This window comes from Penaeus monodon, chromosome 35, assembly GCF_015228065.2.
Source record: "Penaeus monodon isolate SGIC_2016 chromosome 35, NSTDA_Pmon_1, whole genome shotgun sequence".
Lineage (NCBI taxonomy): Eukaryota > Metazoa > Arthropoda > Malacostraca > Decapoda > Penaeidae > Penaeus > Penaeus monodon.
This window is the reverse complement of record NC_051420.1, coordinates 5,037,350-5,054,849: the sequence shown is the minus strand read 5'-3', so window position 1 is coordinate 5,054,849 and position 17,500 is coordinate 5,037,350. Positions and strand designations below refer to the sequence as shown.

Sequence of the window (17,500 nt, the reverse complement as noted above, 5' to 3'; positions counted from 1 at the left end):
TGTTCTCACTAAGTTGTTCTTGCCTAGTTTTTTTTCTTACTTTACTCTAACTTCGATCTTTCCTCGTTGTTCTGAGCTGGTTGTTCTTCCCGAACTGTTCCATCCTGGTTATTCTTTCGTAGGTGTGCTTACAGAGTTGATTTTACCTGTTTGTTCATACCTACTTGATCTTACCTGGATGTTCTAGCCTAGTTATTTTTACTTGGCTGTTCCTTCGTAGTTGTTCTTTCTCAGATGTTCTTGCCTGGTTGTTCTTACCTAGTTGTTCTTGCCTGGTGCTCCTATATACTTGTTCTTACCTGTTTTCTTTCTTAGCTATTCTTACCTTTTTGTTCTTTCTTATTCATTACCTTGTTCTTACGTAATTGTTCTTACTACCTTCCGTCACCTAGTTATTACTACTTGGTTGTCTATACCTAGCTGTTATCACCTACTTGTACTTACCTACTTGTCCTTAGCTGCTTGTCATTACCTGTTGTACTTCCCCACCTGTCCTTACCTAGCTGTTATTACCTGGCTGTCCTTACCTGGTAGTTTCAGTACAGGAGAGAGTGCTAAGCTCAGAGGGCCTTGTCTGCTATATGTAGATTATCATATAACCTTTTTTTTAACTAATGCATGTTGTGTGTGTAAGTGTGTTTGTTCCTGGTCATAGATATTATAAATTAGTTTAGATTGCAATTATCGGGGAGAAAGGAGCAGTAGAAATAAAAGTATATATATATAAAAAAAAACGACAGACGTAGAGAAAAGCAGAAGAAAAAAAAAGAGAGCTGGAAACAAAGAAAAAAGAAAAGCAGACATGAAAGATGAAACAGAAGAAAAAAAAAGGAAGAAAGAGAAGAGAGAGAGAAGAAGGAAGACGAGATAAAACGGTGGGCGAGAAAGGGCGTGGTGACCGCACCTTTAACCCCCCTTTCACCCCCTCCCCCTCCCCCTCCTTCCCTCCATAGCGTGGCGGTCAAGGTCAGGGATGGGGAGAGCCGAGGGGGGGAGGGGAGGGGGCGTGGTCAGTGGGTTGGGATGATGTAAAGGGCGGGCGAGAGATGGGAGGAAAAAGGGAGAGAGGAGAGGACGGAGGAACAGGAAGGAGGTAAAGAAAAGGAGGAGAGAGAGAAGGGAGAAGGAGAGGAGGAGGAGGAAGAAGAAGAGGGGGAAGAGGAAGAGGAAGAAGAGGAGGAGGAGGAGGAGGAGGAAGGAGGAGGACAACAACGACGACGAGAAGAGGATAAGGAAGGAGAGGAGGCAGAGGAAGACGGCAAAGAAGGAAGGAGGAGGAAGACGAAGATGAAACGGGCAAAAGGAGAAAGACGAAAAGGAGCAAAGGAACGCAGAGGAGGAGGAAAATGGAAAAAAGGGGAGGAGAAGGACACAGAGGAAGGGGAAACGGAAAAGAAGGGAGTAGGAGGAAGGAGAAGAAAATGAAAGAACACCGAAGAGGATGGGCGGGGGAACTCGAGCAAGACGGGGGGGGGGGGAAGGACCGCCGCGACCTTGGCAAGAGGGAACTTGAGTACGGTGTGAGGAAGAGGGGAGGGGGGGGCGAGGAGGGAGAGGGGATCAGGGGAGGGGAAGGAGGAGTGTGTGTTGGGGAGGGGGGCGAGGGCGTAGACAGGCAGAGTAAAATGACGGGCGTGAGAGTCTCATCATATGCTGACAAGGAACACACTTTATCTCGATACATCAGTGTACATCAGCATAGAACCTTGTACTCCTCTCTATGCGTACATTCCCTTTCTGTTACAACAAGAAACAGCTGATCTAACTATGATTAGTTCTCAGTGAAAAAAAAATCAATCTTAAGAATAATTTAAGATTATAAACAAAGGGACTCGAGAAGACGAAACAATTAATACATCAAGGAATTCAGTGACTTAGGTACCAATATCAAGCAAATCTTAAACCCGGGTTACATTATCTGCTTAATAATGTAAATTCCACGCTGTTCATAATAGAATTAAGGACCTCCAATCCTTACCTTGTCCGTAAACTACAAATAAATGAATAAATAAACGAACGAACGAGGGAAAAGGAATGAGAATATAGGAGAATATACCAATAAAAAGAAAATGTTTTCGTATTCCAAGACCAAAAATTGAGCCAAACTTCGAACATAGTTTCTGAATGTAAAATATCCTGCAAATAACTTGGGTATTTAACAGTGATCAAAGGAACAATCGTGCAGTTATCAGCACCGAATCATGTTTCAAATTTCTGGAATAGTGAAATCAAAATTCATAATATAATCTGGTAAAGATTCGGAAAAAAAGCCCAGACGTCGACGAAGTAAACGTAATTTTTTCGTTGCTTATATAATTATCAAAGTATTTTATATAGCGGATTACTAATTTTATCTGTATTTGGCGAGCGCAAATTAATGAAGGTTATTTACATTTGCCGAAAACATGATATAACCTTGAATATTACTTTTTTCTAGCAATATAGGACACTGGCAATTCACATTATATGAGAATAGGTTAGTTACCCTTATGCGGAAGGCAGACCAAAGCTGATTTTTTTTTTCTTTCTTTTTTCATGAATGGAATTTGTTCATTTACTAACATCGAAAAGTATTTTTCATTTTTTTTAAATATAACTGTCTGTTCTTTCATTCGTACATTCTTTTCTTCTATCCATTTTTAATCATCAAACTCCATCTATTTTCTTGTCCCGATATTAGCCATATAAGTATGTTAGTAAAACCAATCATTTTTTTTACCTTAACGAAATACAAATATGATTGTGTAGCAATTACGACGCTCGGCGCCTTCACGAAACCCAGATTCAATTAACATGAACATAAGGCGGAAATATTTGCATACTAATGTCTTTTTCTTACACTTGCTTAATCCTACGATCAGCTCGACGTGTGTATATGAGGAATTTTTTGCAAATATGCATGCATTTATTTTATGTGTATGAATATAGATAATATCTAAGTGTTATCAACAGCTCTTTATTTGATAACCCACTGTTTTAATTTACTCAATTACTGCACACTGCAGAATTGTTGCAGAGTTCACTCTCATTCCCTACCCGTATCCCTGACCCTGTTCCGTCTCCCTCAGGTGTGCGTCCTGATGGCGGGCACGGAGCCCCGGGCGGTGCCGCTCCGGAATCACGGCGGGGTCATCTTCGGCAGCGACTTCCTGCGCATCCTTGACCCCCGACATCAGTCCGGAGACGCGGACGGTCCCGCCGAGGCTGTCGCCGCGGGGACGGCCGACGCGGCGGCGCAGTCAGTGCAGCTGCAGCGGCCGCCTCCCTCGCGCGGACAGCCGCAACCACCTTTCGACAACGACCCAAGGCGACGACGACCGCCGAGCTCGTTTGGCGCACCAAGCGTGACGGGGTCGTCGCTGCTCACGAATCGGACGCAAAGTCCAGATAAAGACCGCGTTGCCACACGTCGTCCAAGCAAGAATAATGACCACGTTTCATCTTCTCCTTCTACTCTTTTAGCGTCGTCAACGCCCTCACGGCGAGCCAACGCTCTGCGAAGGAAGCAATCCTCAAGCAGAACGGCGCAGGCGCGGCCCTCCGCTTCGCACCACAAGTTCGGCAGGAAGTTTGCGTCGGGGGCGTCCCTCAATCACCACAGATCGACCACGACCACGGCGAAGACGTCCTTTTCTACGCCCTTGCCCGAAACCGGGAGGGCTGGCCTGCATGCCACCGCCAGTCCAGCCGGCGGGAAAGTGTTTCTGGACTCCCCTGTGTCTGCCAGTCCCGCTGATCCACAAGCAGGTACTACCGAGGGAAGTTTTAGTATACCGTACGATGATTATGACTACTACTACTACTATTACGCTGATGACATCGACTCTCTGGTCAGTGGTGATCCAACCATAGATGCAACCACTACTGAGAAGACCAGGGGAGCAACACAGCCTGCAGCCAGGCGATCCACCACAGACACGTCCACGGCCAGCTTGTTCTTAAAAATCACCACGGCAGCGCCGGTAACACCGTCTCCACGTCCTTCGCGCACAACACGGACGACCAAGGCAATAGCTCGAACACCCTCCACGGTGGACTCCACAACGGCCAGAAACAGTCCCAGACTCAGTGACACAAAGGACTCTCAGATATCGCACGACATCAAAAGCGAATGTCAAAGCTACAACAGCGCCGCCTTCACGGCCCACAGAATCTACAGCAAAATCAACCACAACGACGACATCCACAGTCACCGAACGGAAAACCACGACAGTTAAACCTACAACAGAGAGTGAAGATTTCAGTGTAACAGAGAGAAGCATTATAGTATCCTCTGAAAGAGTGACCGCAGGACGGCGCACTGTGCCTGCGACTACAGAGAAAATCAGTTCCCCTGTCACTGCTTCCCTGTCAGCCTCCGTTCCCTCGCCCAGCACCAGCAAGCCATCTTCTACTACAGAGCCAGAGCTTGCAACTGAATCATCTACCAGAAGCGGGTCGTCCTTCAGCAAGGCACCGTCGAGATCTGGGTCACTTTCCAGCAGCAGGTCCTCCTCCAGATCACTATCACAATCTGTTCTGAAGACGTCGAGAGTTTCGTCGGCAACATCCACAACCACGCAGTCACATCTCGAGAGAAAGAATAAGCTTCCCACATCCAGGACGAGCAACACGTCACAGTTCCGGTACACCACTTCAAGGCCTCAAGTTACAGAGAAAGCACTCAGAGTTAATACAGAGAGCTCTGTTAAAGAGGAAACCCAAAGTGAAAGCTCGAAGGTCACTGAAAGACCCCAAAGACCAGAAAGTTCTGCTCAAGAGGACACCAGACGGACCACCAGATTGCAGGTACCAATAATACCAAAAGAAACGGCAGAAAGAACCGTTACAGAGAAAAGTGATAAGGCTGTCGCAATACAAGTATCCAAATCACCAGACGAAGCTTCAGAGGCTGCATCTCCAAAGAAAACTAGCGAAGTCATAAGGACCCAGCCACCGAAGGATGACGCAGAAGCTTCTGCTCCAGAAGAAGGTGGACAGTCAACCAGACTCGGAATTGCCTCCTCCTCCTCGGTTGTGGTTGAAGTCCGAGTGGAATCTCCCCCTCGACCTGAACCTCGCAGGATGCCGGCGTCTGTCAATCAGTCCTCCATCCAAGCCCTTGATCGCGGTAGAGCCAATAAGGACAAGGAAGATCCACCATCACCTTCTCCATCCCTTACAGAAGCAGAAGAAAGCCCAGTTGCTTCTCCTTCCCTTTCGAATTCCACCACGGAAGACAATTCCAACGTGTCATCAGCAACTACCTCTTCTTCGCTGCGGACAGTTCACACCATCAATCCCGAACGCCACACAACCAGCTTCCTTCTCAGTGAGCCTTTGGTGGTAGACATCGTCTCTGAGCCAAAGATGAGCGATCAAGGTCCCAGTGAGAAGTCGGACGCCGCACAGAGCCCTCCTTCTGCGAAGTCCCCCACAAAGCCCTCTTCCAATAACACCACTGAAGCTTCTGAAGCCGGTGAGGACCAAGCGCTGTCTCAGGATAAGACGCCAGCAGAAGAGAATAAGCCGAAGACAGTGAAAGCACAAGAGAATGCAGCGGAGGCGGAAAGCCAAGCAGCGAATGCAGACACGCCCACAGAAGATATATCCCTGCATCAAACCCAGAGCCAAAGTGTGAGCACCTCGGTCTCCAGGACAGAGTTGAGGACTGCAGAGATCTCTACCAGTGTAGCTGGATCGGGAAGCACGTCTACGGATTCCGTCGAACCAGCAGCAGCAACTTCCAACACAACAGAACCACCTACAGTTTCAACCACGACTCCCTCAAATGTGAATTCCACCACACTACCTTCATCTAAGCCCAAGATTGGCACACCTTCAGGCAGGCTTATTGTTGGTTCTCCTCGCGCCCAGCAAGGACTAGCTCCACAGGGTCTTGCGCCATTTGGCCAGGCCCCAGGGGGGTTGGCACCATTTGGCAACGCCCCCCATGGTTTGGCACCAAAGGGGCTCATTCCAACAGGGCTGCATCCTCATGGTCTCGCTCCCCACGGACTCTCCAAGCTAGGGGACAGCACCAGCAAAGGCGGGGCTAACAACACGCGCTTAACATTTGTGGATGCGAATGTAGGAGGTGGGGCAGATGCCAATAACACAGTGGGCTACGTCGTGGAGGAACACAATAGAAGTCGCTTCCGTCTTGAGGAGAAAACGCAAGATGGTTTCATCATCGGCGAGTACGGGGTGGTCGACCACGCGACCGGAGACGTCAACGGCGTCCGGTACACTGCCGACAGTAGCGCCGACCCTCATCTAATATATGAAACGCTCATGAAGTTCCTCGAACTGTAGGGAAGCTGGTGCATGGCAGTCAGTAATGCTGTGAGGAGTTTCTGCTGCTGTTGTGATATGTCCTCTTGCTAGACAGTTTTCCAGGATGATGGACAGAGCCATTGGAAATACATTATTTTATAGTACTATCTTTTCCTTTAGGGTAATTATATTCTCTTGTGATGTTGTTTTCATACACGAACATAATAGTGGATATACTGTTGAATCCAACACATGAAAGGTACAGCCCAAGTAATTTACTTTTGTTCACATGATCATATTGGGCAATTTTATTTATTTCTATTGAAATCAGAAACTTAAATATCATTTTGATATCGAAATTGCATTGAGAAAGTTACTTGTGCTTTACCAATATACTGGCTCTATCCTTCACCCCTGGAACTACAAAGCATTGCTCGTCTAGCATCGTTCGTCGCTATTTATTTGAAAGGCATATTTATCTGGTGAAAAAAAACATAACAAAATACCGCATTTATATATCAAACACAATTCTTTTGTATACAATTGTCTTTAACATAAAGATACTAAAAGTGAAATTGAATCTGTGAAAATAAACTTAAGTTAACAGAGGTCTTTTATAGTGTCAGAATGATGCATGGGAGGCAAGCGACCTTCTTATCTGTGATTTATATTTGTGATGCTCAGCCTTACTGTAGAAGACATAGAATTCCAGACTCCACTCCCATCGTGACTGGGCATTACCTACCTGCGTGAGATGTGCGTGTCTGGAGCCTGGGACTATTGCCAAGGAATCTGCCAGGGACATTAGGATGTTGAAACTTCTAACACTAGAGGACATAGATATACATGTGCACACACACACACACACACACACACACACACACACACACACACACACACACACACACACACACACACACACACACACACACACACACACACACACACACACACACACACACACACACACACACACAAGCTGGTCTACATTCCTTGGCAATTTTCCTTTCCATTAACATTTTATATTCAGTATTCATATCAGATCCTTCACACAACACAAAACAAACACCATTAACAAAGCTTCAAAAGGAGGTAGTCCCTTATCTCAATGGACGTTCGTAAAGACAAGCTAAAAAATTACCAAAAGTTATTCATTAGGAACCAACCCATATGATGAGTAATTAACCGATATTCCACTCCCCCCAGATCCATTTAGCCCTTCCAAGACAAGGTCATTAGCTAACTGACTGCCTCTAATTACAAAAAGGAACACTTCACACATTCCACAACAACTACTTTGTGAAGAAAGCAATCTTCAGGTACACTTCATTTTGTTACCAAGAGTATTTCCCTTTCCTACAATTTTTTCTTAGGCTGGTGAGTTCCACCTTGGCACCAATGAAAGAAGACTGTGAAATGTAAACCACCGTCTATTTTCTAGACTGTAACCTTGAACTGCAGTTTGTACTTGAACTGATGGGTATTATTTTTCTCTTCCAACAAGGCATTTATGAAACCTAAATCAACAATAATCAAATGTTATTTTAGACTATACCTCTGTTTTGCTCCCTAGGAAAGAATCTCTGTGGACTACAATAATATGTTTCCGTGGGCATTTATCACCCTTCCTTCAGATATTTTTGTACATAATAATAGTTTATCTTGTGCCCTTCTGGATGATGAATCAGGGTCTTTGCGCGATGTGCCAACACTCTCTGTAGAATGGAAAAGGAGTCTGAGATGTTATGTGGTCAAGTATTCTTTTGTTTGTATTTTTTCCATTAGTTGTAGAGATGCATATCATTTGTCTTACAAGTCACCCTCTCAATGAAAATAATTGATACTCCTATGTAAAAAATCATAAATAAATACTTTTTCCACACTGTCATATACTTTTCATTTCTTTTATGCACCTGTGACACAATACTTCAAGATGTTATATATTTGCAGAATTTGATAATGAATATGCTAAACCAGATTTTTATCTACCACATATTGAGCCAAAACAATTCTGACTGAAGTAATGGTATTGATTTTAAACACATCTATTTTACTACCACAGTCCATACCAAATTGAACATTTTTCTTTACAAATTCAGCTTGAGAACTAATATAATTCTGAGATTTAAGAGTTTCATCAAACAACTGCCTGAAATTGTCCAACCAGTTTATTCACTCTTTTATTACCCTAATCCAATTTATGTTACAATAAATCACAAGCAAAAGGTAAGGAAAAACATTACAAAAAATCCTCAAAAACAATTTTACTAAAAATTATGTACAAACCAAATATTCACATTATAATATACACAAACGAGGAAAATTCATTTGTTGCTCAATCCACTTTGCAACAGAAAGCAAAGCTGCATCTTTGTTTGTGGGTGCCATGAGCTGCAGAGACAGTGGCAGACCTTCTCCATTGAGTGACACAGGTACGGTCACAGCAGGCACTCCAGCCATGTTCGAAGCCTGAGTGCAGATGTCCTGTGTGGCTGTCTGGGTGCGGTTGTCAATCTGATAGAATTCGGAGTACCTGTTGGCGTATTAGCAGGCCAATGAGAAATCCAAAATCATACATCACTGTTCTTTGAATCTGCTAATTTGATTTCTAATATCTAAAAGAAAAAAAATTATTCAAATAACTGTCCACGGTAAATCTAACTGTAATTAGATAATATGAAGAAAATAATTACTGTATTATTCATTTACTATCAAGAGCAATGAAATTAATCATGTTGACCAACCTCAAGGCAGCAGATAGTGTTACTGGTGTCAGAAGGAAATCAACTCCAGAGTTCCAAACATTCTCAAAGTCTTGCAATATTAGTCGCCGAACCTGTGAAAGGAAAAGAATTTCTAATCACTTAAAAAATTAATTAAAATGGAAAAAATATACCACATGTACTCGTGATAACAGGAATATCCACATAAGCAAACAACAAACTATGAGGATTAACATCATGAAAAATGAAATCCTTCTATAGCATATTTAGACACAAACGAAATTATTACTTTCAGTGCCTGCTTGTAGTATTTTTCCTTATTCTCCCTAAGAAGAAAATAATTGCCCGCCAAGATACGTCCTCTCACTACATCGTTGAGCCCAGCCGACCTTGTGAGGGCATACATGGCCTCCATGGAGTGGGAGGCATCAACGCGGTGTCCATATTCTACCCCAGTGTATCTCGTGAAGTTTGATGCCACTTCACAAGGATTCAAGACAGAGTAGCAGAGTATGGAATATTTGGTGTGCGGCATTGACACCTTGTCTCAACTGCAGGGAAGTAACATCAGATTCCGTATCAGTAGAGCATCCTTCACACCACAATCTCATTTTATTAATCTATTACTCTAAGTAATCACACTGTCTACTGTCCTTTACTTTTGCAAGTTTTGTTTGCATATAGATGGCTCCACAAGGACTCAGCCATCAAAGAGCTAATTAGTAGGCATATGTGACCTCACATGATTTCCCTTTTTATGTAAGTTTTTAGAAAAAAAAAATTTAATGATATTAATATCAATCTTGTTATAATTATTATTGCCATTTTGGCCATTATAATATTACTAACAATACTAATATCAAAGAAAAAAAAATCCCAAAATCTAGGAAAAAGATAAACAGCTGAGTCAGATAGGACTAGTAACTGACTCCCTGGTGACTATGTGGAGCCATTTGTGGGTAAAGACAATAAAGAAAAGCAGACAGTGGACATGGCATGTATTTTTGCTATACTGGCATCATTGAATATAATAAAAAAAAAAAAAAAATTATATACAACTTAAAACTTAAAAATTAATACTGAATTCAAGAAAGGCTAATTGAATGTAATTTGACATAATGGAGATTATTGCTTTCATTAGATATTTGATCATGTAACATATAGTCCTTAATTATCATTTATAGTGACCTCTTGTGCAGCAAATTTGCTCATCTGGAATTAATGAAAAGAAAAAATTACCCTTAATCTCTGAAGATACAGTTTGCTTCAACCATACCATCCAAAGAGACATATTCAGTGTTAAAATTTATCATTATAAAACAGATATCCATGAGTGCCTGTTATATTCTAAATCATTTATTAACCTGCTGTCAAAAATTTCAAAGTTATGCCAAGTAAGAAGAAAGTAATCCTCATTAAAACTGACAACACAATACACAGTCAGAATAATATTTTGTGATCTTTTCATAAATGCATTCGCTTACTTCATTTATCAAATAAAGGAGAGAGGAATTTCTCCTCTCCTCCTGAAACAAAATTCTCTGTAAAAATAAAAACCATACAATTCCTATAATTTCCAAATGAGGCAATCTTACCTCAGCCCCAGAGTCCTCCATGATATCAGCTACTTTCGTCCACGCATCAACAACCTCAGAGCTAACACCAGGGCAATGGTATTCTCTTGGGATGCCGATGACCAGGCCATCGAGACGAGGCTCCTCAGGCAGTGTTAAGTCTGATAGCTCACTAGAGACACTAGTTGAATCCTGAAGCATGCAAATTTGTTCTTCAACTAAGAATAAATCTGCATATTGAATAAAATTTAATAACTTACTTTGAATGACATCCATGCTCCATCCATGAGCAGTTATTCAATGAAATAATAAATCATACTGCTATAATTCACATAAATGTCACCAAATGCCACTGACCAGATCAATAGGTCACAAACAGTTCTCCCTCTTAGGTTGAGCTATGTTTAAAAGTGCCGTGTTCACCCATTATACAAAATAAACATTCAACACCTGACAATGAATTTACAAGGCATGATCCTTCTACTATTAGAAATCCACAGCTCAATTTCTTTCTACATCTATGATGCATTCATACCTGAGAATCCCAGCCTGCTATGACACCCAACATAGTAGCAACGTCATCAACATAACGGCCAAACAAACCAGGTACATCCATGGAATTAACGAGGCTGATAAGACCCGCACGGGGAACCACTCCATACGATGGCTTGAAACCAACAACACCACAGTAAGAAGCAGGATTGCGAACAGATCCACCTGTGTCTGACCCTAGAGCTCTGTAAAGAAATGATCTCATATTATTTTTGGATACAGGAAACTTCACTTTAATACAATCATTAATACTGTGTATCAGTATATCCTGCATGCATAAGTATATGTAAGTAAACATATATTTTGAACACACACACACACATACATACATACATATGTGTGTGTGTGTGCATATGTGTGTATATATATATATATATATATATATATATATATATATATATATATATATATATATATATATATATATATATATATATATATATATATATATAATGCATATGTACTAACATGTGTCAACTATTTTAAGTGCACAGAAAATACAATATATATATAAATGAGTGAGCTACAACATACAGGAATGCTGCTCCTGAGGCCACTGCCACAGCACTGCCACCAGAGCTACCTCCTGCAATGAACCAGTCTCCATCCAGCCCTTCAATAGGAACGTCTGAGACATCATCCTTCAGTCTGTTGGGAAGACAATACTTTTATCTGTTACTATGCATGATCTGGTATAGCAACTTAAGAAAGAGAAATATGAACAAAGTTTCTGCTTTAAATCTTCTTATTGTTACTGTAAAGAAAGCTGCATTATGAAGAAATTAGTTCTTGAAAATAGCCATGGCAATCATTTGGGATTTTTTTTTTTTTATATATGACAAATGCGAAATAACACTTTTTTACATAAAAGTTTCTTTTAAAAGTATGTCATCATTTTTAACTTTCTGTACCACCATTAAAGTTTGAATGTCAATTTAATGCAAAAAAAGAGTGCAAATTAACACCTAACTTACTCTTGCTGATTCTGGATGTGGTATTTGATTCCCGAGCGATAGATATTTCTCGTGGGTCCAAAGGATGAGTCAACAGTACCAGACCCCATTGCAAACTCATCCAAATTTGTTTTGCCTATTATGACTGCCCCTGCTCTCTCCAGTCTCCTCACCACAGTGGCAGAGTAGGGAGGGACATAGTTCTGTAACATTTTTGAGCCACACGTGGTAGGGATTCCAGCAGTGCAGAAGTTGTCCTTTACAGCCACTGGTAATCCCTCTAAAGGACCAATACTTTCCTTTTTCTCATATCTGGAAGAAGAACAAGTATTCCATAAACCTTCTGTACTTCTACTGTAATTGATCATATTCACCAGTCCATTTCTATAAAATGACTAAGACCAAGGAAATCCTGCACAAATCAAACTTAACTGTTACCAAATATATAATGGCCTTAGTATTTTTTTTAAGTTATTTTTTTTTACAAGTAGATTGAGGTTGAGACAAATCTTTCTCACTGATATAGTAATTCTATCACTCTCATATATGTAGGTGAATGCAAAGATATGGAAGGAAGAAGTTTCAAAACAGACCATAGTCTATGGGAAATATGAATGTACTTTGTAATCCAAAAAAGAGGAATTGCTTTTAGTGCTACTATTGTTTTTCTTGACCATAAAAAAAGAGAAAAAATACTAGCAAACCTCTCTGACATCTTCAGCCATAGTGCAATAAATCATCAATCTAATCAAACCAAGTTGTTTGAATCATTCTAACAAAAGATCATGCATGCACTCAGGGCTCTATACATCTGGTATCTGTAGAACCATTTATGAGGAGTTAAGCACACCTTTTCTGTGACTTATCTGCTGCTTTCAAGGCTGTCTCTGATGTTCTCAATATAAATGCATTTAATCTGGCCACGGTTTCTTGCTGCCGTAGAGCTGCCTCCGCAAGCTCCAAGGCAGAGACAGACCCTTGTCGAAGGCATCCCAAGACATCTTTGGCACTTCCAAGAAGATGATTCATTGGCGACCTAAAATAATCAGTAGACCATGATTATATACACAATCTACATACACTCTTATAGTTATTGACTACCATTTCAGCAATAATATGATATGGAAATATGGAAACTGAAGTTATGTTTACATAAAACTATATATCTTTTAATAGTAATAATAATAATAATAATAATAATAATATTGATATTATTATTATCATTAATGATGATGATGATGATGATGATGATGATGATGATGATGATGATGATGATGATGATGATGATGATGATGATGATGATGATGATGATAATGATGATGATGATAACAATGAAAAAAAAAATAAAAAAAAAATAACAACTTACCCTCCTAAGCCAACATATTATTTATAAATCTTTACCATACTCCCCACCTTGCCCTAGGGAAAAGCAGATACTGATTAGTCTAAAAATTATAGTTTTCCTAAGTGCAGCAGTACTTATATATGAACTAGCTAAGATATTGCAGTACTTAGTCATGCATTCACTGCAAGAACTGACACCAGAGTACAAACATTGAGCGATTTAGAAAATTTAGAGAAGTTAATTTGTTCATAAGAAGTATATCAGTGCACTTTTTTATTCACTGCATCATAGTGGCAGAGAGAATACAATAAAATAACAAAATGACTATATTTACAGTAATATAATGTGATGTCTACTGACTAGTTTTATGGGTGGAATTCTCACTCTATCCAAGGCAGGAGTGCCCAATCCCAAGTCAGTCCAATATTCTCTCTTGCCATGAATATTATTTTCTTGGACAGAAGGGGGGATGCAGGGGTTACACCACCCTGCATTAAACAATATTGCAATTGATTCTGCACAGTGATTACAGCAGAGTTTGAGAATTCCAGACTGGCCACACAAGAGCGAAACTCCCGCATAAATAGTCAACAGACATCACATTACGATGCCATAAATGTAGCTGCAGCCTGAAAAAATATATAGTGTGTTGATCTCTTTTGTACTAACTTGACTTCCAGAGCAAATCAACAAAATCTGTGGGTGTTACATCTGCATCAAAACCAATATAAATTGGATAAATCAAACAACCAGGATTACCACTTTCCGCTCACCCCAATGCCTTGTCAACTAAATACACCTGATGTGATCACTCAACAAAATAATAACTAAGATATCTATTAAAAAGCAGAAGAAAATTATTCCTATTGCATTTAAGAGGCTTTGTAAGATAAATTAAACTATATCGGGAGTAAAAAAGTGTTCGTGTCCAAAATTCAAACTTAAGTAATAAAAGGACTGTTTTTATATTCACAAATTTACACTAACACTAATTTAAGTTCAAAATTAACACATTTACACGATCCTTAGATCATGTTTCTCTTGGTCAGATCATATATATATATAAGTTAAAAAACTTTCTGTACTATTATGCAAAACCTAAACGTGACCTTAACTTTGTCTGTTTTCTTAGTATTTAGTCTGTTCTAACTCTCTGTTAAGTGTCTATGAAATGGTAAATTATACCAGAAAGTAAACTGTTTTTTTTTTTCTGGACGACCATGAGAGAGTAAAGTAATTTGTTAACGTCCTATAGTTACCTAAACACCGGTAAATTGCAAAGACACCTTGACTTTTGTTGATATTGTGCGGCTCTGGGTCGAGGGGACGTTGCGGGGTACGATAACCTCTCTCAGGAGACGCTGACTTACAGACGTGCATACATACATACATATATATATATATATATATATATATATATATATATATATATATATATATATATATATATATATATATATATACAAATATATATATATATATATATATAATACATATATATATATATATATATATATAATATATATATATATATATATATATATATATATATGTATATATATATATTGGGGCCGCGGTGGCCGAATGGTTAGAGCGTCGGACTCAAGACTGTCACGACGGCAATCTGAGTTCGAGGGTTCGAGTCACCGGCCGCCGCGTTGTTTCCCTTGGGCAAGGAACTTCACCTCGATTGCCTGCCTAGCCACTGGGTGGCCAAGCCAGCTCATGTCAGTGCCGGGTAAATAGAGATGGTGACTCGATAAAAACACCGGGCGGAAGGCAATGGCAAACCACCGCTCTAAATTGCTAAGAAAAAAATCATGGAAGCCCATGATCGTCAAGGCCACGGTGGCCGAATGGTTAGAGCGTCGGACTCAAGACTGTCACGACGGCAATCTAAGTTCAAGGGTTCGAGTTACCGACCGCCACGTTGTTCCCTTGGGCAAGGAACTTCACCTTGATTGCCTGCCTAGCCACTGGGTGGCCAAGCCAGCCCAAGTCAGTGCTGGTCCCAAGCCCGGATAAATAGAGAGAATGATTACCTAAAAGGTACCACCGGCACTCTCCGTGGAAAGGAACTGGGGACCCTACCACGTACTCACTCCAAGAGCATCACAACATGAAAACTACAATTAAGTATCATGCTGTGACCACGGCGGCTCAGACATGAACCTACCGTTAAAAGAAGATATATATATGCATATACATATACATATAGGTATACACACACACACACACACACACACACACACACACACACACACACACACACACACACACATATATATATATATATATATATATATATATATATATATATATATATATATGTATGTATGTATGTATGTATGTATGTATATATATACATTATGTATACGTGTAATTTAGATATATCTACGCATTCTTTCAAGATAATATATGTAATCTGTAGGCAAAATGGGAGCAGATAGCTAACAGTAGATTGCGTATGATGTAGTACGTTAATCTTACTTTTAGTGTACGATACTCTCCGCAGCAGAGGAACAGCTGATTTTTGTTTATCAATATATTGAAAGATACGGGCTTAAAATATCTATATGACATATAGAAAAGATACCTTGCTATGCCCGAATTTCTGTTCGATTAAGTGCATGTGGATATCTAAATTCAAACTATTACAGATGAGATTTGGAATAAATTAAGCTTGTAATTGCTGTAACATGTAGAATTTAGAAATGGAGGTGTTTGCCCAATAGCTTGGTCAATATTAGGTGAAAACGTCAAAATCAACCAATTCAATCCAAAATTCGATCTTTTGTACAAGTGGTAAGCGAAATAAAGAAATTGTGTTGCATATGAGAAGCTTTATCAGATAAATAATCCCGCACTGGAGGCGAAGGTCGCGTGCCGTTCCTCCATGCAGACTCCATTCTTCAGATCCTCCACAACATGACGACGGAAGACAAATTTCAGGCCGCTGTCAACATTATTCGGAGTCTGCCTAAAGATGGTGAGAGTCTTGGCGGCTTTTCGTCGTGTGCTTGTGTTTGTGGCGTGAGGCGTCGCTTGTATCGTAAATCTTGGGGGATTCGAGGGCATGTTTAGGTTATAGTGGGGGATCGTAGTTAGTTGTGATTGATAATTTATCTCGGGAATGATAGCGGAGGAGGCGCTTTAGCTCGCGTATTTTCATGGAGGTTTATATTATAATTCCCCTCTCTAGTTAGACATACATTGCTCTGTCTTTTTCTTTCTGTACCCCCTTTCTTTATTTTTCTTTGTACCTGTATCTCTTCTTTGTCATATCTATATCTAGTACCTTAGTATTTTATGTCTCTATTATTTTTGCCTGTTTTGCTCTGGCTCTTTCTCGCTCCTCTCCTCCGTGCCTGGCGCTCTGTTTTTCAGTATCTCTTCCTCTCTGGTTTTCCTCTCTCTCTCTCTCTCTCTCTCTCCTCTCTCTCTCTCTCTCTCTCTCTCTCTCTCTCTCTCTCTCTCTCTCTCTCTCTCTCTCTCTCTCTCTTCCTCTGCTTGATGCTCTGCTTCTCAATCCTCTTTCTCTGTTTTTCATTCCCCTTTCTCTCTCTTTCAGTAATGTTTTCTTCACTTTCTTTCTCTACACCTCCTTTTCACTTTTCTTTGGCTAAAAGTCAGATTCTCTATGCCCATTTGCCTGTTTCTTAACACCTCTTTCTGTCTCTTTTTTTTAAGCAATGTTTGTTTCTGTGGAAGTGTGTTTCATTCTCTCTCTCTCTCTCTCTCTCTCTCTCTCTCTCTCTCCTCTCTCTCTCTCTCTCTCTCTCTCTCTCTCTCTCTCTCTCTCTCTCTCTCTCTCTCTCTCTCTCTCTCTCTCTCTCTCTCTCTCTCTCTCTCTCTCTCTCTCTCTCTCTCTCTCTCTCTCTCTCTCTCCCTCCCTCCCCCCTCTCCCTCTAGAGATTATTTGTAGAGAGCACCCCTTTTTGTCCTTTTCTTATATCTAACAACTTGCTGTTGGTGATGGCTATAGAGGTCATGGGTCTTTTACTATGATAATTCTCTCTGTGGCCAAACAAAATATAGTTTAATGGTTAATTTGGCAATATCATAGATAGTTATATAGGAGAATGGCAAAACATTCGT

At 40.5% G+C, this 17,500-nt stretch overlaps 3 protein-coding genes across 3 annotated transcripts in view; 2 read left to right on the top strand and 1 right to left on the bottom strand.

Moving 5' to 3' along the window:
• The window catches only part of LOC119595197 (mucin-5AC-like), a 9,671-nt gene extending 1,528 nt beyond the window's left edge, over window positions 1-8,143 (top strand). The window contains 2 exon segments of the mRNA XM_037944365.1: window positions 2,953-4,046; window positions 4,048-8,143. Of these exon segments, the coding sequence (XP_037800293.1) occupies window positions 2,953-4,046; window positions 4,048-6,294 (3,341 nt within the window). The 3' untranslated portion in view covers window positions 6,295-8,143.
• A 356-nt stretch (window positions 8,144-8,499) lies between these two features.
• Window positions 8,500-14,746, bottom strand: LOC119595027 (glutamyl-tRNA(Gln) amidotransferase subunit A, mitochondrial-like). The gene is made up of 9 exons (XM_037944156.1): window positions 14,662-14,746; window positions 12,908-13,093; window positions 12,079-12,369; window positions 11,639-11,752; window positions 11,088-11,289; window positions 10,574-10,744; window positions 9,268-9,519; window positions 9,000-9,091; window positions 8,500-8,788 (listed from the first exon to the last, which is right to left on the bottom strand). Exons 2-9 carry the CDS (start codon window positions 13,084-13,086, stop codon window positions 8,554-8,556), a joined length of 1,536 nt encoding a protein of 511 aa, XP_037800084.1. The 5' UTR covers window positions 13,087-13,093; window positions 14,662-14,746; the 3' UTR covers window positions 8,500-8,553.
• A 1,563-nt stretch (window positions 14,747-16,309) lies between these two features.
• Window positions 16,310-17,500, top strand: part of LOC119595196 (acyl-CoA-binding domain-containing protein 5-like) — a gene marked incomplete at its 3' end in the record, with an annotated part of 21,035 nt that continues 19,844 nt past the window's right edge. Inside the window, 1 exon segment of the mRNA XM_037944364.1 lies at window positions 16,310-16,391. Within this exon segment, the coding sequence (XP_037800292.1) occupies window positions 16,331-16,391 (61 nt within the window).